Raw genomic sequence first — 27,893 nt, forward strand, 5'->3', positions numbered from 1 at the left:
CCACATTATACTCCATCTGCCAAATTTTTGCCCACTCATTGAGCCTATCTATATCCCTTCGTAGATTCTTTGCGTCCTCCTCACAACTTGCTTTCCCACCTATCTTTGTATCATCAGCAAATTTGGCTACATTACACTCGGTCCCTTCATCCAAGTCATTAATATAAATTGTGAATAGTTGAGGCCCCAGCACTGATCCCTGTGGCACCCCACTGGTTACAGTTTGCCAACCTGAAAATGATCCAGTTATCCCGACTCTCTTTTCTATTAGTTAGCCAATCCTCTATCCAATCAAACATAATCTGCCATAAGTATCATAAAATATGGGTTCCGTTAATCATTCAAAAACATTTTTTGTTAAGAATAGTAAATGAATAATGGTCATCATCCATTATGCTTTTCATCTGCACAAACTAAATCCAATTTTGCTTGAAATTACCTTACAATGAGCCGGTCTAATGTTTCACACCAATTACACTCTTCAGCTTTTGTAGTTTCTGCTGTTTTTGATACAAATTATTATTTGAACTTCATCAACACTAATCAAGCCACAATTTGATGCAATTACACAAGCACTGGGTCAATTAATAACACCCAATGGGTAATCTGCTCTTGACCTTTACAAGCAAATGATGTCTACATGAATTCAGGTTTTACAACATTTGTTATGGCTTCAAAATATGGACAAAGAAAAATCAGACAGACAATCCACGAAAATTACAATGAACTAGTCTCATATTTAATAGTTCACATTTCTATAAAACCTTTAATATAGAAAACATTCCAAGGTGTTTCACAGATGAGGAATACCTCGGAGCTAACTGAAAGCATGATTAAAAAAGGTGGGAATAAGAAGGCCTTAAAAGGCAGTCAGAGAGATAATAAGGTGGAGAAGTTTAGAGAAGGACTTCTAGAGACTACGAAAGGCTCTTTCACGGCTGGTGGAGCAGAGGGAGGGGTGGTGCATCGAAAGCCAGAGAGTCAGAGGATTGGAGGAAACATAAGTTTGGAGGAGATTGCAAATGTAGGGTAGGGTGAAGATGTGGATGAATTTGAACATGAGGATAAAGATTTTAAATTCAATGTGTTGGGGTACAGGGAACCAGTATAAGTCAGCAAAGATGGTTTGATGGCCGAGCAGGTCAGGAAGCGGCCAGTATAGTTTTTGATGAGTTGGTGTTTGTGAGAGTGGAGGGTGGAACGTCATTGAGAAGAGCAATTGGGCATTGTTCATTTCTCCATTGTCGAGCAGAACAGGTGACAAAAGGGTTTTGCCAGCAACGGGGGCTGAGGTAGCAGTAGAGAGACATAATGCTGAGGGGTACAAGTATGAGGTTTTGGGTAATTACTAGGATATGAAGTTTAAAGCTTAATTCTGGATCAAACAAACAGAGTGTCAAGGTTGCACACAACCTGGTTGAGCCTGAACAGGGAGGCGGGTGGGCATGTGGGAGTGGTGGGTGGGTGGGCGGTTCGGCGACAGCGGCTAGAGAGCAAAGTTTCAGAGCGCAGCCAAAAACAATGACTTAAGCATTCCCAATGTTCAATTGTTGGAAAATCAGACAGCATGGAGACAGTCATGGAATAGAGGGAAGTTGTGGAGAGAAAGAGTTGTGTGATATCAGCATACATATAGAAGCCAACCTGTGGAGCTGGACCACAAAGGAAAGGCAATACAGAAGGATGGAGAGATCAAATGTTGTGATCACAATGGTGAGGTAGAGGAGGACAAGAGGGGATCATGTAGTCCTCTGTCTCACTGGACATCTTTAGTGATTTTGAAAAGGGCAGGCTCAGAACAGTGTGAAAGGCAGAAGGCAGACTAAAGGGACTTAAGCAAGGAGTTGTGGGAGAGGTATTCACAGAACTGGGAAATGATGACACATTCAAGGATCTTACAAAGGAATGAGAGGTTAGGGATGGAGCAGTAGTTGGAGAGTCAAGGTAAGGCTTTTTGAGGAAGAGCTAGTTTTGAAAAGGAAAGGGGTAGTACCTGAACCAATGGAGCTATTAACATGGCCAGTAAGCATGAGGGTCAGGAAACAACAGATCTATTTACATAATTATGAAAACTGAAGCAGCAATACTGGATTCCAGCAGAATGGGTTAATACAGTATCTGATTACACTTACCATTGGAGACAAAGGAGTGTCCAGGCTAGTTTCAGTCTTGCTATCATCTGCATCACTGTCCTTGTCGCTTCCACTGTCATTAACGAAACAGATCTGCAGATTCATTCCACTCTGAAGACTGCAACACAAAAGTGTTGTGCATTTTAGAAAATAAATATAAATAATCAACAACCAAGAGGCAAGATTCTTCTAACTGCTACGTGAGTAGCACCACAGTGCAAAGAAAAAGACTTGCATTTATATAGCGCGCCTTTCATGACCATCGGACATCCCAAAACGCTTTACAGCTAATGAAGTACTTTTTGAAATGTAGTGACTGTTGTAATGTAGAAAATGTGGCAACCATTTTGCACACAGCAAGCTCCCACAAAGAGCAATGTGATAATGACCAGATAATCTGTTTTTGTGATGTTGATTGAGGGATAAATATTGGCCAGGACACCGGGGATAACTCCCCTGCTCTCCTTCGAATTCGTGCCATAGGAACTTTTACATCTGCCGGAGAGGGCATACAGGGCCTCGGTACAACATCTCATCTGAATGATGGCAGTACAGCACTCCCTCAGTACTGCACTGGAGTGTCAGCCTAGATTTTTGTGCTCAAGTCTCTGGAGAGGGACTTGAACCAACAATCCTCTGAGTCAGAGGTGAGGCTGCTACCCACTGAGCCACAGCTGACACTAGATTTCCCATGTTTGTTTTTTCTACTGAACTAATATGAATGTGTCAAAAGAATCCATTTACAATCCCATTAGCAATAGCAGTTAGAAGCACTCTTCCCACTACCTTTCATCATCATAGGCAGTCCCTCGGAATCGAGGAAGACTTGCTTCCACTCCTGAAGTGAGTTCTGTGGTGGCTGAACAGTCCAATACGAGAGCCACAGACTCAGTCACAGGTGGGACAAATAGTCGTTGAGGGAAGGGGTGGGTGGGACTGGTTTGCCGCACACTCTTTCCGCTGCCTGCGCTTGATTTCTGCATGCTCTCGGCATTGAGATTCGAGGTGCTCAGCACCCTCTTGGATGCACTTCCTCCACTTAGGGCGGTCTTGGGCCAAGGACTCCCAGGTGTCAGTGGGGATGTTGCGCTTTATCAGGGAGGCTTTGATGGTGCCTTGTAATGTTTCCGCTGCCCACCTTTGGCCTGTTTGCCATGAAGTAGCTCCGTAGAGTACTTGCTTTGGGAGTCTCGTGTCTGGCATACAAACTATTTGGCCTGCGATCACAAACATCACAAAGTATTTTTTGCTATTTATTTAGACACTTTCAATTTAATATTTTCTTTTGCAGAGCTTCCTTGTTTAAATGTCCTTGGCAATGTGAGTTGGGTTTTTATTTTTTTTTTGTTTAAATGTAAATCTTTGAAAGAGAAAGATATTATTGAAACACTTCCAACAGATGAAATTCAGACCTGAGCTGCCATCCACCTCGTGACTCAGGTCTGAATTTCATTTCCTCTGCCAGGTACCATTTTATGAACATCTGCCTTATTTTAAACATTTAAGGGAGGCAGTTTTATTGAATACATTCGGAGCCAAGTCAAGATGCAAGAGTTTGATTGTTATTTCCTATTTATTTTAAGGCTTTGAGGTGAAAAATGTTATTTTTTAGTTACGTTTCGCAGTCAGAGCTGTTATTTCTGTGAGATGACATTGACACACACCCGAAGTGAAAAATAAAAACATAAAGCAGGAGACAATCACAGAGACAATTACAACTCTTTTACCTGTCAACAACAACAACAACACAGGAGGTTAACTAGTATAAAATAAAATCACCATTGAAAGTTTTGAAGGAAGTATATGGTATTTATATCAGAAAATCTCAGTCCTCTCAGCAAAACTCACTCTGCAGATGCAATCTCAAAGTGTTTATATTATTGGCATTTCTGAAGCTTAAGTAGAAGGATGCAAATGGTGGCAATTACTGTTGTCTAGAGCATATTTTTTATTGCAGGCAATATTCCATTAAGGCAGTAATCAATGGTGAAGTGCACCATTAAATTTGATGGATATCAGAAGAGTGTCACAACTGGGATTCTTAAACCGTACCTTCCATTTTTCATTTGCTTACATACTAAAACTGTGAATGTATCAAATACTCACAGCGGCTCACCATGATCTGGCCCAATTTATAAGTGACAGTATCTAATTTATTGGAATTTTTCAAACCACTTTGTTTTCTTTTTGTTTAATGCTTTGTTAACCATTCTGCCACATATAAAATTCCTTTCACACATATTAGCTGAGGCAGAGATGTAGATTTTCAACCTGCCGGGCAGGTGTTTGTTGGATCAACTGTTCGTCAACCTCCTTTCTTTCTTTGTTTCAGAACAACATACTTCGAGTGAGCATGAGACACTGGATGGTGGAGTATACAGAACAGAGTTTATTTATCTACAGCATAGGTGATCAATCTACACTGTATAAAGAGAGAGCTTTTCGAGCTCTCCAACTAGTTGTCAAAAACCATGCTCCTTTATACACCTTAGTTTGCCTACATCAAAGGTACATGTCACAGATAAGACCTCGATTTATCTGTTCTTGAATCTTTTGAAAACAGTCTATTTACAGAATCAGTCTTAGTTGTTTAATTCAAAGATACTTCCTGCAAACAAGACTTACTGACCTATCTGTTCTTGAATCCACTGAGGAGTAGTTTTATTGACAGCTTATCTTCCTAAACATCCCTCCTATACTATAGTTAATTTATCCCTTATTACATAAGCCACTAAAGTTTTACTTTAATCTAAAGTTTTACTTTAATCACTCATGGTCGATGTCATCCCAGTCACTTATTTCTTTGCTGGGTCATCCCACTGTTTTCCTGTTTACCGTAAAATGCCTTTTGCTCTATGGCCAGTTAAAGTTATACAGGTCAGTCCGATAAATCGTAACTCTCCAAGAGGTCCAACAGTGTAAAACAGGCATTGCAGATTCGCCGGCCATTATGATTTCAAAGTAAATGAAAATCAGGCCATTGCTGTAAAGGGTGGCCAATCCGCAATGTCACTTTTACGCCCAGGCAGCAAGTTGACAATCTCCCACTGAGAGCTATTGGCCTCGATGGTTATCGGGAGGGAGCGAGGGTGGGGGGGGAGGTGTAGCGGCTGCGAAACCCGGAAGTACGTGTTTACCATAGGGCCTATCGAGGGTGGGGGCCGTTGAGAGATCATGAGGGAGGGGGTGGCTCGAGAGGCTGCTTGGCGGGGGGAGGGAGGAAGCTCTCCTGCTCCTCCTGACCCACAAGCAGTGCTGGAAAGGCACTTGCCTGTTGGATCCGGCCTTTCTTGCCTCCCTTCAGCTGCTGCGTTTCCCGAGCCCGAGGAAACATGGCTTGCAGGCGTTAAATGTAAAACACAGCTAAAATTTGGGCCACATAGTCTCATTAAAATATTTAAATTAGGGATCCTTCGCCGGAGAGCAGGTTAGTCGCCCGCACCCCAAACCGCCTCCGTTAAAACCGGAAGTGGGCAAGTTGGTGGCACATTTCTCATTTCTGAATTTTTAAACCACCTTGCTCAATGTTCAGATGGAGGAAATATTCTCACGGAGAGCAATGTGGACATGATAAGAACAGCAGACTCGATGTCCCATAGGCAGGCTCATGATGCAGCCGATTTTGTGCCGCAGGTGAAAAGTCCCCTAGATTGCTCAATTCATTTTCTCTGTAAAATTGCCTGACTTACGGGGCAGAAAAGCAAGAAAGAGGGAAAGCAAGAAGACAGACAGAAAAATAATGAAAGAAATATATCATTTCCTTTGGATGTCCTAAAGCACTTCACGAACAATGGTTGGCTTTTGAAGTGCAGTCACGGTTGCCATGTAGGCTAATGCAGCAGTCAGTTTTGTGCACAAGGTTCCATGAATGAATGAAGGAGCAGATAATCAGTTTTTGGCTGGGTTGGTTGATGGATCAATGTTGGCCAGCACACACCAGGTGACTCCATACAGTTTTTCGAATAGCGATATGGGATTTATTTTCTCAAGAAAGACTTGCATTTATATAGCGCCTTGCATGACCAGCGTAAGTCCCAAAGCACTTTACAGGCAATGAAGTACTTTTTGAATAGTGACTGTTGTAATGTAGGAAATGTATACCTGAGCAGGCAGATGGGGTCTGGGTTTACCATATCCTTTCAAAGATGCCTCCAGTGACATGTCAGCAGGGATTGTGTGTTCAAGTCTCCAGTGGGGCTTGAAGCCATAACCTTTTGAGAATTTGGGGCGAAATTAACAACTGCGAGGCGGAACTTCCTGCACCAGGCACAGAAGGCCCGCCCTGGCAGCTAAACTGGGCCGACCATCCCCGAGAGGAAGTGGAGCGCAAATTCTCGTGCTCCACTTCCTCTCTGATGCAGGACTGGGGCGCCAACCACAGGAATCTTTCCGTGCTACGCCAAGAGACGCGAAGCGCTGGCGGGAGCACAGGGCCCTCCCCTGCCATTAAAGGGGAAGGCACGCTTCGGACTGTGCATTGGGGAGAAGGGGCCACTACTACACCACTGGGGAGTGGGGTGCCGTGGCAGCAGTCTGGCACAGAAGCGGGGTCTGTGCCGCACCTCCATTAATTTTTGCCCTGCGAGCGGTCTGTAGCCTCAGCACTACCAAATTTTCACTCTGTGGCGAAAACGTGAGCAGATAATCAGTTCCGCTCTGGGGGTGACGTGGCCCGGGCCGTGACCAGTATGAGCGAGACGCTACCGGTTAGCGCCGCCGCTAACGATCATGGAATTCTGCGCGAGTCAGTAGCACAAATAACCTGAATTTCTCCTCGTTTAAGTCCACAATTCCAGAACTTTAAATAAATGAAATCCATATCAAAATAGGGGTTCTAGAATACTCATTATATTTTATTTCCATAATAATTTGCCAAGTTAGAAATGGGCGATATTGGTCATTGTTTCTACCCTCACAAAATAGCTCTTTGCTACAGTTACTAACACGTTAATGGTCCACTACTGTTATTGTAAAGGAGCAGTGACATGCTCATTGTAGATCGCATAAAATTTACAACATCATTCTCCAGTCACAAAACAAAACAGGATTGACTAGAACTATGAAAAGGCCACATGATTTATTGTGATGGTTTTAGTTTCTGCTTTAATCCCATGTTGAATACTCAGGGGTCAAGTTTCAGCCTGAGTTGCTCCTATTTTTTTGGAGCAACTAGTTCAGAATGGAGCATCCTAGAAATTGCAATTCTCAGCCTTTAGTTTGCTCCAGTTCGAGTCAGTTAGAACAGTTTCATTTTAGAACAGATTTATTTTTCAAAAGGGGGCGTGTCCGGCCACTTACGCCTGTTTTGCAAGTTTAGGCAGCGAAAACTAACTCCAAACTAACTTAGAATGGAGTAAGAGTAGATTTTTGTACGCTCATAAAAACCTTGCCTACACTTAGAAATCAGGCGTAGGGAACGAAAGATGGGGGGCTTACAAACATTAAACACTTTACTTTTACAAATAAAGAGCCATCATCAATAATAAATGATAAATAAATTAATAAGTAAACCAATAAATCAAACCAAATAAATTAAAAAAATTAAAAATCATTCAATAAATAAAAAAATTACGTTTCTACTCACCTACTGCAGCACCGGGGAGAAGGGGGAGGGGGAGAGTAGAAGATGGGGGGGGGGGGGGAAGAGTAGAAGATGGGGGGGGAGAGAAGATGATGGAGGGGAGAAGAAGATGGGGGGGGGAAGAGAGAAAAGATGGGGGGGAAGAAAAGAAGATGGTGGGGGAAGAGAAGAAGATGGTGGGGGAAGAGGAGAAGATGGGGGGGAGAGAGAAGATGGGGGGGAGAGAGAAGATGGGGGGGAAGAGAGAAGATGGGGGGGGGGGAGAGAAGATGGGGGGGAGAGAGAAGATGGGGGGGAGAGAGAAGATGGGGGGGGGAAAGAGAAGATGGGGGGGGGAAAGAGAAGATGGGGGGGGGAAAGAGAAGATGGGGGGGGGAAAGAGAAGATGGGGGGGGAAAGAGAAGATGGGGGGGGGAAAGAGAAGATGGGGGGGGGAAAGAGAAGATGGGGGGGAGAAAGAAGATGGGGGGAAAGAGAAGATGGGGGGAAAGAGAAGATGGGGGGGAAAAGAGAAGATGGGGGGGAAAGAGAAGATGGGGGGAAAGAGAAGATGGGGGGAAAGAGAAGATGGGGGGGAAGAGAAGATGGGGGGGAAAGAGAAGATGGGGGGAGAAAGAGAAGATGGGGGGAGAAAGAGAAGATGGGGGGGGAGAGAGAAGATGGGGGAAAGAGAAGATGGGGGGAGAGAGAGAAGATGGGGGAAAGAGAAGATGGGGGGAGAGAGAAGATGGGGGGAGAGAGAAGATGGGGGGAGAGAGAAGATGGGGGGGGAAAGAGAAGATGGGGGGGGAGAGAGAAGATGGGGGAAAGAGAAGATGGGGGGAGAGAGAAGATGGGGGGGGAAAGAGAAGATGGGGGGGGAGAGAGAAGATGGGGGAAAGAGAAGATGGGGGGAGAGAGAAGATGGGGGGGGAAAGAGAAGATGGGGGGGAGAAAGAGATGGGGGGGGGAAGAAAAGAAGATGGGGACGAGAGAGAAGACGACGACGATGCCGGGCCCCGCCGAGGACTTCGGGCGGGGCCCGCAAGCAGCCGATGCCGGGATGCCGGGCTGCTGCTGCCGCCGACTCCTCGGGCGGGGCCCGCCCCCAGCGAAAGGCTGGCTAGGCGGGCCCTGCCACCGAGACAAGATGCGCAGGCCACTTGGCCGGGGATAGGGGCGACGTCCCTTCGGCCTGGGATAGGGTTGTCGCCCTGGAGACGGGACGCCGGGAGCCACTGTGCACGCGCGCAGCTGCCGGCACTGTTTTCGGCGCAGGGCTGTAGCTCCGCCCCCAGCAGCTCCTGCTGTGCAGCGCTGAGGTGGAAATGGGCCTACAGCTATCGGAGAATCGCGAGGTAAGTATTCTGCGCAATTTCTGTTCTATAAATTAGGCGGGCCTCTCCGATGTGCGCCGTTCTAGCGGGGGTCCGAAACCTGACTCCTCAATGTGCTTTCATTATTGTTATTACACAGAAAATGAAGACAGAGAATAACTGTCTGAATTTTACTAAAATCTGACATAAATGTCCAACCTGGCTATATATGAGGTATATCAAGAATAAGGAGTGATGAATAAGTGCACACTTTTGCTATAAATGAAATTATTGTGTCAATTATCTCTACTGTTGATTTGCAACCTTATCGTCATTACCCAAGCAAATTTCTAGAATCCAACTTGAAATCATGGTGTTTGTATGCCTAACAGACATTTGACATTTTCTACCAGGATAAGAATTGACAGCTGAGGGACCATGAAGTAGAGCAGCAGATGCCTAATGGTTCCAAATGCCTATGTGGATTAATCCACTATGCGCTAACACAGAAATGCAAAGAAGAATTGTGTTATTAAAAATGATTCTCTTAAGTCAGATAAACTGCAGCATTCGGTTTACTCTCTCTATATAAACTTCTGTATTAATGGCATCCTAAATATCTGTAGATGCCTGGCCCATTTTATAACTAATTTTATATTCTGCTAATACAGCAAAAGTATTTTGCAATCACCATTCAGCTCATTTTCATCGAGATATTATATGTCAGGTGCTGATGGAGCAAATTACAACAAACAAATGAAAACAGAAAAGTTGGACCAATAAAAATATTAATAGGTATTGTTATATTCCAGTTGGGTTGTAAAGTGTGGTTTTTAATAATCCAATATTTAAGGAACCAGCAAAAAAACTGCTGATTCTAGTTAGATATGTGTGCAGTATCTGCAGACATGAAATCAACATTTTAATGACTCTTGTCTGATTTTTTTTATTGCAGTTTAAGATAATTACACAATATAACATATACAGAGAAGGGATCGTCATGCACCACATAATTCGAGATCTTGGATTGCACAATTTATCTAAATAATGTGTTGTATTAAGGGTGGAAGGTTCCATTGGTCAGGTAGTGGTGACATTCAACAGTTCAGTAACGCAAAATATATTTTTCACTTCCAGCAGTGAATTCCATTTTACATCTTTAAATAAAACATTCTGTGAATGGTATTTTACCGTTTTACTTGGGAGGAGGGAATATTGTAGGCTTAAAGACAAGGGACGAATGTTTCACCCAGTAACAAAGTGAGCATCCGATGAGAAAAGAAAACATTTCTTGAAAAATCAATGAGAAACTGTGTATAACCACATGGGAGAGGAGAATGTGGTCATGATTATGTAGAGATAAAATCCCCCGCAGCAATAATGGATAAAAGGAAAGAGTTTCTTGTCTTATTTTGTCCAAGTAGGGTGAAGGTTTATATAAATTTCACACAGCATGGGGCCGAGGTGATGTCCCACCTATGCAATGGAAGCTGATGTGAACCATTTAATTGTTTAAAGAATGGTTATTAAGATGAAGACAAAAACACATTAAATGGGAGAGTATTGCAATGGCTGGGAAGCAGTGCAAGTTCAGAGCCTAAAGCTGGAGTTTAGCAGTTAGAAGAACACCAGAAACAGGAGCAGGAGTAGGTAATGTGGCCCCTCGAGCCTGCTCCGTCATTCAATAAGATCATGGCTGATTTTTTACCTCAACTCCACCTTCCCGCAGCATCCCTTTATCCCTTGTGTTGTGTATCTGTAAAGCATGCACTCCCATGTTCCGCCACCAGGGAGCTCATCCCCTGAAGTCCCAAGGGATCCCAGCATCCCTTGTGAGCACTGTATATAAGCCGGCCCCTAAAGCCTGTTCCTCCCTCTGAAGTGTCTTATTAAAGTCTGAGGTCGCTGTTACTTTAACCTCCCTGTGTGCAGCCTCATCTGTGTTAGGAACACAATAACTGGCGACGAGAATACGAATCCAACGCAAAGATGCAGCAAACTGTGGGCATCCTGGAGAAGTTATCGGAGGGTGAGGACTGGGAAGCCTATGTCGAACGGCTAGACCAGTACTTTGTAGCCAACGAACTGGACGGAGAAGGAAGTGGTGGAAAATGAGAGCAGTCCTCCTCACAGTCTGCAGGGCTCCGACCTACAGCATCATGAAGGATCTTCTGGCTCCGGTGAAACCCACAGATAAGTCATACGAGGAGCTGTGTACACTGGTTCGGGAGCATCTTAACCCGAGGCAGAGCGTGCTGATGGCGAGGTATCAGTTCAACACGTGCAGCGATCTGAAGGTCAGGAAGTGACGAGCTACGTCGCCAAGCTAAGGCGACTTGCAGGACAATGTAAGTTTGATGACTACCTGGAGCAAATGCTCAGATACTTTTTTTTAAACTGGGCATCCTACGAAAACTTTTGACTGCAGAGACACCGACCCTCAGTAAGGCTATTGCGATAGCACGGGCATTTATGTCCACCAGTGATGACATCAAACAAATCACACAGCACACAAGTGCTAGCAATGTTCATAAATTAACTGGAACTGTGTTTGTTAGTAGAAATGTACAGGGCAGATCCCACGACTCTGCAACTGCCAGCAGGCCTCAGGTAACCCAGATGACTCAGAGTCCCCAACAAAGGATGAATGCAAGGCAATTCACACCTTGTTGGCGTTGTGGAGGCTTCCGTTCAGCCTATTCATGCCACTTCAAAGGGTATGTTTGCAAGAGCTGTGGAATAATGGGGCACATCCAATGAGCTTGCAAACGAGCTACACGCTCTGCAAAATCTGCTAACCACCACATGGCAAAGGAAGATCGGTCCATGGTGGATCAAAGCAATTTCGAGCCTCAGAGAGAGGAGGCAGATGCTGAAGTACATGGGGTGTACACATTTTCGACAAAATGTCCACCTATAATGCTAAATGTAAAATTGAATGGCTTACCCGTAGTCATGGAACGGAACACTGGCGCTAGCCAATCTATCATGAGTAAAAAGATGTTTGCAAAACTGTGGTGCAACAAGGCATTCAGACCAGCCCTGAGCCCCATCCACACGAAACTGAGAACATACACCAAAGAGCTTATCACTATCCTGGGTAGCGCCATGGTCAAGGTCACCTACGAGGGCACAGTGCATGAACTGCCACTCTGGATTGTCCCGGGCGATAGCCCCACACTGCTTGGAAGGAGCTGGCTGGGCAAAATCCGCTGGAACTGGGATGACATCACATGTCGATGAGGCCTCATGTACCCAGGTTCTGAACAAATTTCCTTCCCTTTTTGAGCCAGACATTGGAAACTTTTCTGGGACAAAGGTGTGGATCCACTTGGTCCCAGAGGCACGATCCATTCACCACAAGGCGCGAGCGGTACCTTACATGATGAGGGAGAAAGTGGAAATTGAGCTGGACAGGCTGCAACGCGAGGGCATCATCTCCCCAGTGGAATTCAGCAAGTGGGCCAGCCCGATTGCTCCAGTACTCAAAAGTGATGGCACGGTCAGGATTTACAACGATTATAAAGTAACTATTAATCGTTTCTCGCTACAGGACCAATACCCGCTACCTAAGGCAGACAACCTATTTGCGACACTGGCAGGAGGCAATACATTCACCAAGCTCGACCTGACTTCGGCCTACATGACGCAGGAGCTGGATGAGTCTTCGAAGGGCCTCACCTGCATCAAAACGCACAAGGGACTGTTCATCTATAACAGATGCCCATTTGGAATTCGGTCAAATGCAGCGATCTTCCAGAGAAACATGGAGAGCCTACTCAAGTCAGTACCACACACTTTCAGTATGACATACTGGTCATGGGTAGGGACATCGCCGCGCACCTACAAAACCTGGAGGAGGTCCTCCAGCGACTGGATCGCGTAGGGCTGCGGCTGAAGAGGTCGAAATGCGTCTTCACGGCAACAGAAGTGGAGTTTTTGGGGAGAAAGATCGCGGCGGACGGCATTCGGCCCACAAATGCCAAGGCTATCAGGAACGCGTCCAGGCCACAGAATGTCACGGAGCTGCGGTCATTCCTGGGACTCCGCAACTATTTTGGTAACTTCCTACCGGGGTTAAACACCCTCTTAGAGCCCCTACATGTGTTATTGCGCAAAGGTGAGAACTGGGTATGGGGAAAAAAACAAGTAATTGCTTTTGAGAAAGCCAGAAACATTTTATGCTCCAACAAGCTGCTTGTATTGTATAACCCGTATAAAAGACTTATGCGAGCATGTGAGGCGTCGTCGTACGGAGTCGGGTGTGTATTACAACAAGATAACATTGTGGAGAAGTTGCAACCTGTCGCCTGTGCTTCCAGGAGCTTGTCTTAGGCCAAGAGGGCCTACAGCATGATTGAGAAAGAGGCATTAGCTTGTGTGTTCGGGGTAAAGAAAATGTATCAGTACCTGTTTGGCCTCAAATTTGAGCTGGAAACCGATCGCAAGCCCCTCACATCCCTGTTCACTGAAAACAAGGGGATAAATACTAATGCCTCAGCCTGCAGACAAAGGTGGGCACTCGCGCTATCAGCGTATAACTATACCATCCACCACAGGCCAGGCACCGAGAACTGTGCGGATGCTCTAAGTCGGCTACCATTGCCCACCACGGGGATGGAAATGGCGCAGCCTGAGAACTTGTTGATGGTGGCGCAGCCCGCAGACTTGTTGATGGTCATGGAAGCATTTGAAAATGATAAATCACCTGTCACGGCCCGCCAGATTAGGACTTGGATCAGCCAAGATCCTCTGCTGTCCCGAGTAAAAAAACTGTGTACTGCATGGGAGCTGGGCCAGCATCCCCGTTGAAATGCAAGAGCCAATCAAGCCATTCCAGCAGCGAAAGGACGAGCTGTCCATTCAGGCAGACTGCCTGTTGTGGGGTAACTGCGTAGTGTTACCAAAAAAGGGCAGGGAGACGTTCATCTCGGATCTCCACAGCACACACCTGGGTATAGTAATGATGAAAGTGATAGCCAGATCCCACGTGTGGTGGCCCGGTATCGACTCTGACTTAGAGTCCTGTGTAGGGCAATGCAGCGTATTTGCTCAGTTGAGCAACGCGTCCAGATAGGCACCACTAAGTTTGTGGTCCTGGCCCTCCAGACCATGGTCAAGGATCATGACGACTATGCGGGCCCGTTTCTCGGTAAAATGTTCCTGGTGGTGGTGGATGCTTTTTCAAAATGGATTGAATGTGAAATAATGTCAAAAGAGAGTCAGGATAAATGGGTCCTTTTCGGATTGGAAATCGGTGGTTAGTGGTGTGCCACAGGGATCGGTGCTGGGACCACAACTGTTTACAATATATAGATGATCTGGAAGAGGGGACAGAGTGTAGTGTAACAACATTTGCAGATGACACAAAGATTAGTGGGGAAGCGAGTTGTGCAGAGGACACAGAGAGGCTGCAAAGAGATTTAGATAGGTTAAGTGAATGGACTAAGGTTTGGCAGATGGAATACAATGTCGGAAAATGTGAGGTCATCCACCTTGGGAAAAAAAAAGGAATATTATTTGAATGGGGAGAAATTACAACATGCTGCGGTGCAGAGGGACCTGGGGGTCCTTTTGCATGAAACTCTTTTTGGTCCTTGTGCATGAAACTCTTTTTGGAGTTCACCTGCAAAAACATAAAACATTAAACCGTGCCACCCGACCTGGGTGACACACCAGACATTTACAAGGCCCTTTTTTCCTTTTTTTTTGTGTTTTTCATTTTTTTTGGGGTTTTTTTTGGGCGCTAAAATCAAATTTTTCCAGTGCCCCCTATAAAAGGGAAGGGGACACTAAAAGCACCGGCAATTAAAACAAATTAAACTTTAAAACGCAAAATCAAATTAAAATTTGGTTGCCGGGCGTGATGATGCACTCCAGTCCCTCCGGTGCCCACCTCTCGCGGAAAGCCGCGAGCGTACCGGTGGACACCGCGTGCTCCATCTCCAAGGACACCCTGGACCGGATGTAAGAGCGGAAGAGAGGCAGGCAGTCAGGTTGAACGACCCCCTCGACCGCCCGCTGCCTGGACCGGCTGATGGCACCCTTGGCCGTGCCCAGGAGCAGTCCTACGAGGAGGCCTTCGGACCTACCCGTTCCCCTCCGCACAGGGTGCCCAAAGATCAGGAGAGTGGGACTGAAGTGCAGCCAGAATTTCAGGAGCAGCCCCTTCAAATAATAAAACAGGGGCTGCAACCTTGTGCATTCCATAAAAACATGGAACACGGACTCTTCCAGACCGCAGAAATTGCAGACGGCCTGGGAGTCCGTGAACCGGCTTAAAAATTTGTTGCACGGCACTGCTCCGTGCACCACCCTCCAGGCCAAGTCCCCGATGAATAGTGGGAGGACCCCTGCGTAGAGTGCCCTCCATCGGGGACCCCCGCCTCCTCCGGACGGCAAGATGGTACACCATGGCGTGTCCGGACGGCCGGCGAGGATGGCAAAGTTGAGGGTGTGCAGGAGCAGCCCGTACAGGAAACCCCTCCGCGCGGAACTGAAAGGCACGGAGGGGATTTCCCCGAGGCGGCTCAAGTTGTGAGGCGCCGGCCCCCGAGGGAGGTTCCGGGGTTTGGCGCCGATGAGGAATTCCGTCCGGACGGGGGTCAGTTCGGACGGGATCTCCCCACGTGCTTGAGCCTCCTCGATGCACCTAACGGAGTCAGGGCCCAGAGCTGTTTTTAGCGACTCGATGGCATCGGCCGTGTGGCGGACGTTGGCAGAATTTAGGCGCCGCGCCAGCATGTCTGGCGCCATCCAGCCCGCTCCTCCGCCATCGAGCAGGTCCCTGACCCTGGTCACCTCACCAGCCACAGCCCTCTCTTCCGACCGCCACATAAAGCCTCGGCCGTGGAAGTACGGATTCCCAAGCAGCGGTTCCTGCAGGACGGCCGCCACTCCAGCCGGCGGAGAGCTGCGCTTGGAGGAGACTTTGTTCCAGACCCTGATGAGTTCCCTGTAAAAGACAGGCAGCTCCCGGAGGGCGGTCCTGGCACCCCCCAAGTTCACAAACAGGAGCTGCGTGTCATAATTGAGGTCGCGCTGCTGGCGGAAGAAATACCTCGCCAGAGCGCACCACCTAGGAGGGGGCTCGACGTAAAGGTATCTCTGCAGGGTCTGAAGACGGAAAGTCGCGAGCTGGGCGCTGACGCACACCAACGACTGACCGCCCTCCTCAAGCGGGAGACTCAAGACCGCGGCAGAGACCCAGTGCTTCCTGTTGTTCCAGAAGAAGTCCACCAGCTTCTTCTGTATCTTGGCGACAAACGCAGGGGGAGGGGTCAAAGTGACCAGCCGGTACCACAACATTGCGGCCACCAGCTGGTTTATGACTAGCGCTCGACCCCTGTAGGACAGCACTCGGAGCAGTCCTGTCCAGCGCCCTAGGCGAGCGGCGACCTTGGCCTCCAGCTCCTGCCAGTTCGCCGGCCAGGCTCCCTCATCGGGGCTAAGGTAGACTCCCAGATAGAGGAGATGGGTCGTGCTCCAGGCAAAAGGCCTGAGCTCCTCCGGCAGGGAGTCCACCCGCCACTGACCCACCAGGAGTCCGGAACATTTCTCCCAGTTGATCCTGGCGGAGGACGCGGCCGAGTAAATCTCCTGGCACTCACGCATCCTCCGCAGGTCAGCGGGATCCTCTACCGCGAGGAGCACGTCATCGGCGTAAGCCGAGAGGACGACCTCCACGCCCGGCCCTTGCAGAGCCAGTCCCGTCAACCTCGTCCGCAAGAGGCGCAGGAAAGGCTCCACGCAAACGGCATATAACTGGCCGGACATGGGGCATCCCTGGCGCACCCCTCTCCCAAAGCGAAGGGGCGCCATCAAGGACCCGTTAACCTTAATCAGACACTCCGCGGCGGCGTACAAAAGTCGGATCCGGGCGACGAAATGCGTCCCGAACCCGAAAGCGCGCAGAGTTCCGAGCAGATAGTCGTGATCCACCCTGTCGAACGCCTTCTCTTGGTCGAGGGATAGGAAGGCGACCGACAGACCAGCCTCCTGGGAACAATGGATGAGGTCCCGGACCAGATGGATGTTATCGTGGATTGTCCGGCCCGGGACCGTATAGGACTGGTCGGGGTGGATCATGTGGTCCAGCACGGCACCAAGGCGAGCAGACATTGCCCTGGCGAAGATTTTGTAGTCCGTGCTGAGGAGGGAGACCGGGCGCCAGTTCTTAAGGAGGCGGAGATCGCCCTTCTTAGGCAGCAGGACGATGACTGCCCTGCGCCAAGAGAGGGGCATCTCCCCGGTCGCCAGACTTTCCCCCAGGACCCGCGCGTAGTCGCTCCCCAGGACGTCCCAGAACGCCCTGTGGAACTCCACGGTCAGCCCGTCCAGCCCGGGGATTTTCCCCTCGAGAGCCGGGCGAGGGCACCGGTCAGCTCCGCCAGGCTTAGCGGAGCTTCCAGATTTTCGGCGCCCTCTGGGCTGACCTTCGGCAGGTCCTCCCACAAAACTCTACGCGCTTCCTCGCTGGACGGATCCGGAGAGAACAGAGCCCCGTAATATTCACGGGCCCTGTTGTTGACGCCCTCCGGATCCGAGACGAGAGAGCCGTCGTCGGCCAGCAGCGTCAAGAGCTGCTTACGGACACTCTGCCTTTTATCCAGCGAGTAGAAGAAGGGGGAGCCGCGGTCCAGATCCCGCAGGAACCGGATCCGCGACCTCACGAACGCGCCTCGGGACCCGACGAGCTGCAGGTCCTTCAGCGCGGCCTTCTTCGCTTCGTACACCGTCCGCAGGGCCGGGTCCTGGACGACTTGACCGAGACGGGCTTCCAGGTCGAGCACCTCTTTTTCTAGGCGCCCGACTCTGGCCGCCTGCCTCTTGGTCGACCCCCTCGCGTACTCTTGAGAGCCTTGCCCACGTCCCACCATAGCCTCAAGGAGGGGAAGCCCCCCTGCTTCCTTCTCCAGTCGGACCAGAATCGACGGAACGAGTCCTGGAACAGCACGTCCTCCAGCAGCCGGTTGTTAAAGTGCCAGTACGCGGACCCCGTCCTCGCGCGGAGCGAAGCGAGCTCCGCCCACACCAGGTGGTGGTCCGAACACGGCACCGGCCGCATGGAGGCCGCCAGGACGCAGGAAACGTACGCCCGAGACACGTAAAGGCGGTCGACTCTAGACCATCCTACTCCAGGCCTCACCCAAGTAAAGGCGCTGGAGTCGGGGTGGAGATTTCGCCAGACGTCCACCAAGTCGAAGGACCCGACCAGGTCCCTCAACTTCTCCATCGCCGTCATGCACTGCGGGGCACCAGAGCGGTCCCTCGCCTCGAGGGTGCAGTTAAAATCCCCCCCGAGGACAATGCAGTCGCCGACGTCGACGGAGCCAAGAAGAGCGGATACCTCTTCAAAGAAGCGCGTTTGCTGCGGGCCGGGCTGAGGGGCGTACACGTTCACGAGATGGAGCGGCACGTCCCCCAGGCGAACCGTTACGTGCAGCAAGCGGCCTGGCACGGGCTCCTCGACCCCCAAGATCTCCAGCTGAAAATGCGGGCCCAGCAAGATGGCCACCCCACTAGAAATGGCGGTGAGGTGGCTCATGCGGACCTCTCCTTGCCATTCCAGGAGCCACGTGGCTTCGTCTCCCGGAACGGTGTGGGTTTCTTGCAGGAAGCACACCGCATATTTCCCCTCCCGCAGGAGCGAAAAATTGTCAAATCTACGGCGTGCCCCTCTGCCGCCGTTGATGTTGAGGCTGGCTATGGTTATCTTCATGGCAAAAGCATAGTGCAATCTCTACCTTAACCTATTGTGGGGGAGGGAGCGGAGTCTTTTGTTGAACTCCGCTCCCTCCGCAGCCCAGCGAGGAGTCCCTCGAGCTCGCGCAGCTCAAGGTGTTGCGCCTTTGTCAAGGGCCCGCCCGCGGCCAAGGTTTTAACGGCGGCGCGGACGGACCCCTTGATCAGCTCTGGCTCGGACCATTTTTCCAGGGCCAGTCGGGCTTGGTTGCAGTGACCCCGGCTCTGGGCCAAAAAGTCCCGGAGTTCCTTTGCAGGAATGAGGATGGTCTCGGCGGCGGCCGCGAGCAGATCCACCGCCTCGCTGGCGGTGGTCTCTAGGTCTTCACCCGCGTCCCCCACCGAGTCCCCGTCCTCCTCCGGGAGGTGGCCGCCAGCAGCCGGCCCATCGACCGTCGTTATGCATGAATCCGAAAAAAAGTTAGTTTGCAGGTGCAGCAGGTAATCAGGAAGATGAATGGAATGTTGGCCTTCATTGCGAGAGGGATGGAGTACAAAAGCAGGGAGGTCCTGCTGAAAATGTACAGGGTATTGGTGAGGCCGCACCTGGAGTACTGCGTGCAGTTTTGGTCAACTTACTTAAGGAAGGATATACTAGCTTTGGAGGGGTACAGAGACGATTCACTAGGCTGATTCCGGAGATGAGGGGGTTATCTTATGATGATAGATTGAGTAGACTGGGTCTTTACTCGTTGGAGTTCAGAAGGATGAGGGGTGATCTTATAAAAACATTTAAAATCATGAAAGGGTTAGACAAGATAGAGGCAGAGAGGTTGTTTCCACTGGTCGGGGAGACAAGAACTAGGGGGCACAGCCTCAAAATACGGGGGAGCCAATTTAAAACCGAGTTGAGAAGGAATTTCTTCTCCCAGAGGGTTGTGAATCTGTGGAATTCTCTGTCCAGGGAAGCAGTTGAGGCTAGCTCATTGAATGTATTCAAATCACAGATATAGATTTTTAACCAATAAGGGGATTAAGGGTAATGAGGAGCAGGCGTGTATGTGGAGCTGAGTCCATGACCTTGTTGAGTGGCGGAGCAGGCTCGAGGGGCTAGATGGCCTACTCCTGTTCCTAGTTCTTATGTTCTTATGTATGAAGCACCGTAACCGCCACCATTGAAAGCCTGAGGGCCATGTTTGCCATCCACAGCCTGCCTGACATACTGGTCAGTGACCACGGGCCATGTCTCACCAGTGCCGAATTTAAAGAATTCATGACCCGCAATGGGATCAAACATGTCACCTCGGCCCCGTTTAAACCAGCCTCCAATGGGCAGGCAGAACAGGCAGTACAAACCATCAAACAGAGTCTTAAATGAGTCACAGAAGGCTCACTCCAAACCCGCCTGTCCCGAGTACAGCTCAGCTACTGCACGAGACCCCACTCGCTCACAGGGGTGCCCCCGTCTGAGCTACTCATGAAAAGGACACTTAAAACCAGTCTCGCTGGTTCACCCCAATCTGCATGATCAGGTAGAGAGCAGGCGGTAGCAACAAAATGTAAACGATGGTCACGCCACTGTGTCATGAGAAATTGATCTGAATGACCCTGTGTATGTGCTAAACTATGGACATGGTCCCAAGTGGATCGCAGGCACGGTGATAGCTAAAGAATGGAATAGGGTGTTTGTAGTCAAACTAGACAATGGACAAATTTGCAGAAAGCACCTGGACCAAACGAGGCTGCGGATCACAGACTGCCCTGAACAAACCACAGCAGACACCACCTTTTTCGAGCCCCAAAGGATCAACGACACCACGCCGGACCAGGAAATCTAACCCACCACATCCAACAGTCCAGCAAGGCCAGGCTCACCTAGCAGCTTTGCAGGGCCAACAACACGCCAGCCCAGCAAGGGCACAGCCTACACACCAGAACAGACATTTGTACTGAGGCGGTCCACCAGGGAAAGAAAGGCTCTCGACCGCCTCACCTTGTAAATAGTTTTCACTTTGACTTTGGGGGAGGGGGGGGGGGGGGGGAGTGATGTGTATCTGTAAAACATGCACTCCCATGTTCCGCCACCAGTGCGCTCATCCCCTGAAGTCCCAAGGGATCCCAGCATCCCTTGGGAGCACTGTATATAAGCCGGTCCCTAAGGCCTGTTCCTCACTCTGGAGTGTCTTATTAAAGTCTGAGGACACTGTTACTTTAACCTCCCTGTGTGCAGCCTCATCTGTGTTAGGAACACAATTCCTTGATTCCCTTAGTATCCAAAAATCTATCAATCTCACTCTTGAATATACTTACGACCGAGCCTCCACGGCCCTCTGGGGTAGAGAATTCCAAAGATTCACATTCCTGTGAGTGAGGAAATTTCTCCTCCTTTCAGTCCTAAATGGTCAACTCCTCATTCTGAGACTGTGACCCCTCGTTCTAGACTCCTCAGCATGTACCCTGTCAAGCCCCTTAAGAATTTTATAAGTTAAAATGAGATCACTTCTCATTCTTCTAATCTCTCGGGAATATAGACTTAGTTTACTCAATCTCCTCATCCCAGGAAAACAAAGAGTCGGGATAAATGGTTCATTCTCGGGTTGGCAACCAGTAACTAGTGGGGTGCCGCAGGGATCAGTGTTGGGATCCCAACTATTTAGAAATCTATATCAACGACTTGGATGAGGGGACCGAGTGTAACGTAGCTAAGTTTGCTGATGATACAAAGCTGTGAGGAAAAGCAATGCATGAGGAGGACACAAAAAACCTGCACAAGGACATAGACAGGCTAAGTGAAATGGGCAAAAATTTGGCAGATGGAGTATAATGTTGGAAAGTGTGAGGTTATGTACTTTGGCAGAAAAAAAAATCAAAGACCAAGTTATTATTTAAATGGAGAGAGATTGCAAAGTACAGTAGTGCAGCGGGACTTGGGCGTCCTGGTGCATGAAACACAAAAGGTTAGTATGCAGGTACAGCAAGTGAACAGGAAGGCCAATGGAATCTTGGCCTTTATTGCAAAGGGGATTGAGTATAAAAGCAGGGAAGTCTTGCTACAGTTATACAGGGTATTGGTGAGGCCAAATCTGGAATACTGTGTGCAGTTTTGGTTTCCATATTTAAGAAAGGATATACTTGCTTTGGAAGCAGTTCAGAGAAGTTTCACTAGGCTGATTCCGGAGATGAGGGGGTTGACTAATGAGGAAAGGTTGAGTAGATTGGACCTCTACTCATTGGAATTCAGAAGAAAAGTGATCTTATCGAAACGTATAAGATTATGAGGGGGCTTGACAAGGTGCATGCAGAGAAGATGTTTCCACTGATAGGGGAGACTAGAACTATGGAGCATAATCTTAGAATAAGGGGCCGCCCATTTAAAATTAAGATGAGGAGGAATTTTTTCTCTCAGATGGTTGTAAATCTGTGGAATTCGCTGCCTCAGAGAGCTGTGGAAGCTGATTCATCGAATAAATTTAAGACAAAGATAGACAGTTTCTTAGCTGATAAGGGAATAAGGGGTTATCGGGAGCGGGCAGGGAAGTGGACCTGAGTCCATGATCGGATCAGCCACGAAATGGCAGAGCAGGCTCGAGGGGCAAATGGCCTACACCTGCTCCTATTTCTTGTGTTCTTATGAATCAGTTTAGTGAACCTTTGTTGCACTCCCTCTAAGGCAAGTATATCCTTTCTTTGGTAAGGAGACCAAAACTGTACACAGTACTCCAGGTGTGGTTTCACCAAGGCCCTATATAATTGCAGTAAGACTTCTTGGGGCTGAAACTGCTCCTTCCCTTAAGGCCTGTTACCACAGGAAATCGTTGGCCACGCAGCAGAGTGCAATGGCCGCCGATTTTTTCGTGTGAATACTGCTATTTTGAAAATTTCGCTCCTGCAGTATCCCGGCAGTGAACTTCTTCCACCCTTCCCCCCCACCCCAACCGCTCCACTGATGCCGATCCATCCTCAGTGAGTCATCAGAGTGTGCATCGCCGATGTTCCCCACCCCGCCTCCACCCCGATGCCGAAATTCAACCGAAAAAATCTTGCTCCTCCAAGATCTGCCGGTCTGCTTTTTTTCTGCCGGTGCAGTGAGTTTGGAGTCCTTGCAAAATGGTGGTGCAGCTCCCATTAAAGGGGAGGACCTACTACGGCTGCCAGCATGTTTTTTTTGTCGACTGACTGCTGTGTCGGTCTGACAATTATGCCATCGGGTTCGGCCAGGCCGCCAACAGGCAGCCTGGCACCCCCTCTTGGGTGCAGGCCGCTGGCCCGGCCAAAACCCTCCCTGGTGGCCCAATGGAAAGAACTTAAAAAAATCATGCAGGCTCTCTCCTGTAACTGGAGGGGAGAGCCGTGGTGATGTAGTGCCGTGATGATGCCATCAGCGCTACGCTGATGACCGACACCGGCGACCACTGCACCTGCCTCCAACTTCCACCCCTCTAGTGTGCGAACCTCCAAAACAGATACACCACCTTGGGTACTGTTGGGGGGAGGATGACTCACGAGGGGAGGGCAGCAGCAGCCAAGTTCATGGCACCATGCGTGGCTCTGCTGCACAGGAGGGCAGGAAAAAGAGTGGGAGAGCTATAGTGGTCGGGGATTCTATTGTAAGGGGAATAGATAGACGTTTCTGCGGCCGCAATCGAGACTCCAGGATGGTATGTTGCCTGCCTGATGCAAGGGTCAAGGATGTCTTGGAGCGGCTGCAGGACATTTGGGAGGGGGAAGGTGAACCAGTTGTCGTGGTGCATATAGGTACCAACGATATAGGTAAAAAACGGGATGAGATCCTACAAGCTGAATTTAGGGAGCTAGGAGTTACATTAAAAGGTAGGACCTCAAAAGGTAGTAATCTCAGGATTGCTACCAGTGCCACATGCTAGTCAGAGTAGGAATTGCAGGATAGCTCAGATGAATACGTGGCTTGAGGAGTGGTGCATAAGGGAGGGATTCAAATTCCTGGGACATTGGAACCGGTTCTGGGGGAGGTGGGACCAGTACAAACCGGACAGTCTGCACCTGGGCAGGATCGGAACCAATGTCCGAGGGGGAGTGTTTGCTAGTGCTGTTGGGGAGGCGTTAAACTAATATGGCAGGGGGATGGGAACCTGTGGAGGGAGACAGAGGGAAGTAGAATGTGGGCAGAAGCAAAAGATAGAAAGAAGAAAAGTAAAAGTGGAGTGCAGAGAAACAAAAAGGCAAAAATCAAAAAGGGCCACATTACAGCAAAATTCTGAAGGAACAAAGTGTGTTAAAAAGACCTGAAGGCTCTGTGCCTCAATGTGAGGAGTATTTATAATAAGGTGGATGAATTAACTGCGCAGGCAGCTATTAACGAATATGATATAATTGGCATTACGGAGATATGGCTTCAGGGTGACCGAGGCTGGGAACTCAACATCCAGGGGTTTTCAACATTCAGGAAGGATAGACAGAAATGAAAAGGAGATGGGGTAGCGTTGCTGGTTAAAGAGGAAATTAACACAATAGTAAGGAAGGACATTAGCTTGGATGATGTGGAATCTGTATGGGTAGAGCTGCGGAATACCAAAGTGCAGAAAATACTAGTGGAAGTTGTGTACAGACCACCAAACAGTAGTAGTGAGGTTGGGGACAGCATCAAACAAGAAATTAGGGATGCATGCAATAAAGGTACAGCAGTTATCATGGGCGACTTTAATCTATATATAAATTGGGCTAACCAAACTGATAGCAATACGGCGCAGGAGGATTTCCAGGATTGTATTAGGGATGGTTTTCTAGACCAATATGTCGAGGAACCAACTAGAGGGCTGGCCATTCTAGACTGGGTGATGTGTAATGAGAAAGGACTAATTAACAATCTTGTTGTGCGAGGCCCCTTGGGGAAAAGTGAACATAATATGGTAGAACTCTTTATTAAGATGGAGAGTGACACAGTTAATTCAGCGACTAGGGTCACGAACTTAAAGAAAGGTAACTTCAATGGTATGAGACGTGAATTGGCTAGAATAGACTGGCGAATGATACTTAAAGGGTTGACGGTGGATAGGCAATGGCAAACATTTAAAGATCACATGGATGAACTTCAACAATTGTACATCCCGGTCTGGAGTAAAAATAAAACGGGGAAAGTGGCTCAACCGTGGCTAACAAGGGAAATTAAGGATAATGTTAAATCCAAGGAAGATGCATATAAATTGGCCAGAAAAGGCAGCAAACCTGAGGACTGGGAGAAATTTAGAATTCAGCAGAGGAGGACAAAGGGTTTAATTAGGAGGGGTAAAATAGAGTATGAGAGGAAGCTTGCTGGGAACATAAAAGCTTCGAGAGATATGTGAAGAGAAAAAGATTAGTGAAGACAAACGTAGGTCCCTTGCAGTCAGAATCAGGTGAATTTATAATGGGGAACAAAGAAATGGCAGACCAGTTGAACAAATAACGAAGGAAGGCACAAATAACCTTCCGGAAATACTAGGGGACCGAGGGTCTAGTGAGAAGGAGGAATTGAAGGAAATCCTTATTAGTCAGGAAATTGTGTTAGGGAAATTGATGGGATTGAAGGCCGATAAATCCCCAGGGCCTAATAGTTTGCATCCCAGAGTACTTAAGGAAGTGGCTCTAGAAATAGTGGATGCATTGGTAATCATTTTCCAACAGTCTATTGACTCAGGATCAGTTCATATGGACTGGAGGGTAGCTAATGTAACACCAATTTTTAAGAAAGGAGGGAGAGAGAAAACGGGGAATTACAGACCAGTTAGTCTGACATCAGTAGTGGGGAAAATGTTGGAATCAATTATTAAAGATGAAATAGCAGCGCATTTGGAAAGCAGTGATGGGATCAGTTCAAATCAGCATGGATATATGAAAGGGAAATCATGCTTGACAAATCTTCTAGAATTTTTTGAGGATGTAACTAGTAGAATGGACAAGGGAGAACCAGTGGATGTGGTGTATTTGGACTTTCAAAAGCTTTTGACAAGGTCCCACACAAGAGATTGGTGTGCAAAATTAAAGCACATGGTATTGGGGGTAATGTATTGACATGGATAGAGAACTAGTTGGCAGACAGGAAGCAGAGAGTCAGGATAAACAGGTCCTTTTCAGAATGGCAGGCAGTGACTAGTGGGGTGCACAGGGCTCAGTGCTGGGACCCCAGCTATTTAGAATATACATCAGTGATTTAGGTGAAGGAATTGAGAGTAATATCTCCAAGTTTGCAGATGACACTAAGCTGGGTGGTAGTGTGAGTTCTGAGGAGGATGCTAAGAGGCTGCAGGGTGACTGTATAATGTAGATAAATGTGAGGTTATCTACTTTGGTGGTTAAAACACGAAGGCAGAATATTATCTAAATGGCGGCAGATTGGGAAAAGGGGAGGTGCAACGAGACCTGGGTGTCATGGTACATCAGTCATTCAAAGTTGGCATGCAGGTACATCAGGCAGTGAAGAAGGTAAATGGCATGTTGGCCTTCATAGCTAGGGGAATTGGGTATAGGAGCAGGGAGGTCTTACTGCAGTTATACAGGGCCTTGTTGAGGCCTCACCTGAAAGATTGTGTTCAGTTTTGGTCTCCTAATCTGAGGAAGGATGTTCTTGCTATTGAGGGAGTGCAGCGAAGGTTCACCAGACTGATTCCCGGGATGGCAGGACTGATATATGAGGAGAGACTGGATCATTGGGAGTTTAGAAGGATGAGAGGGGATCTCATAGAAACTTACAAGATTCTGACGGAACTGGACAGATTAGATGCAGGAAGAATGTTCCAGATGTTGGGGAAGTCCAGAACCAGGGGACACAGTCTAAAGATAAGGGGTAAGCCATTTAGGACCGAGATAAGGAGAAACGTCTTCATTCAGAGAGTTGTTAACCTGTGGAATTCCCTACCGCAGAGAGTTGTTGATGCCAGTTCGTTGGATATATTCAAGAGGGAGTTAGATATGGCCCTTACAGCTAAAGGGATCAAGGGGTATGGAGAGAAAGCAGGAAAGGGGTACTGAGGTGAATGATCAGCCATGATCTTATTGAATGGTGGTGCAGGCTCGAAGGGCCGAATGGCCTACTCCTGCATCTATTTTCTATGTTTCTATTTACCGCCGCACATTATGATTGACATCCGGTCTGCCGGGAAAAAAAAGCCAAAGAGCAGAATTTTGCTCAAGAGGCCACCGCATCGGTAAAAATCAATAGAAACAGGGTAGGTGCGCCCTGTTTCCAGCGGTGGGCAACTTCAGCCCCCTTTACTCATGCTCCAAATCTTTTGTAATAAAGGCTAACATACCATTTACTTTTCTAATTACTTGCTGTACCTGCACGTTAACTTTCTGTGATTCATGTACAAAGACACCACGGTTCCTCTGAATACCAACATTTCCTAATCTCTCACCATTTAAAAGCTATTCTGTTTTCTATTTTTCCTAACAAAGTGAATAATTTCACATTTCTCCACATTATATTCCATCTGCCATGTTCTTGCCCACTCACTTAAACTGTCTTTATCCCTTTGCAGCTGCTTTGCATCCTCCGCACAACTTAAATTCCCACCTAGCTTTATATCATTAGCAAACTTGGATACATTAAACTTATGAGTTGCTGACTTGTAGTTTCAGCATCTGTGAAAGCTTCATGCAGTCATGAATATAATACGTGGCAGCTGAAATTATAAGCACCATCTGGATTTGAAGGTATGTTAAGGCTTTATAAAGCATTTCCCTTTTTTAAAGCTTAAAGCAACTCTGTATCAGGACAGTTCTATTCTGCAGGTTTACTTTTCTTTCAAGAAAGCAAGATCAAAGTACACACGTGGAAAGTGAGCAAAAATCAAAACAGAAAACTGCAAACCAAAAACCAATAATGGTGGAAACACTCAGCAGGTCCATTAGCATCTGTGAGGAGAAGACACGTTTTGATAGAGGGCCTTCACCAGAAATATGATCTTGGCCCCAAGTTTCCACAAGCGGTGAAAAAGGCGCACCTCAGAGCTGGGCGCCTGTTTTTCGCGCCGAAAACGGTGCCTGAAAAAAAATGCGGTATTCTCGAGCTCAAAAGTGACGATTTGTTTCTTGGACCCCTGCAAAGGCTTGTATTTTAATTTTCTTGATGTTTCTGTGTGTGAGGGAGTGCTTTTAGCAGCACTGCTGAATAAATCACCTGCTGAAATCAGTGAGTTCAGCTTTTCACTGCTAAACTTGCAGAACCGGTGCCTGCAAATTAAGGAC

At 48.1% G+C, this 27,893-nt stretch overlaps 1 protein-coding gene across 2 annotated transcripts in view; it reads right to left on the minus strand.

Moving 5' to 3' along the window:
* The window catches only part of schip1 (schwannomin interacting protein 1), a 240,629-nt gene that overhangs the window by 63,743 nt on the left and 148,993 nt on the right, over window positions 1-27,893 (minus strand). For both annotated transcript variants that reach the window (XM_070883578.1, XM_070883579.1), the window contains exon 4: window positions 2,133-2,250. In XM_070883578.1, coding sequence (XP_070739679.1) covers window positions 2,133-2,250 — 118 coding nt within the window. The remainder of the gene's footprint in view (window positions 1-2,132; window positions 2,251-27,893) is intronic.

This window comes from Pristiophorus japonicus, chromosome 6, assembly GCF_044704955.1.
Source record: "Pristiophorus japonicus isolate sPriJap1 chromosome 6, sPriJap1.hap1, whole genome shotgun sequence".
Taxonomy (NCBI): domain Eukaryota; kingdom Metazoa; phylum Chordata; class Chondrichthyes; family Pristiophoridae; genus Pristiophorus; species Pristiophorus japonicus.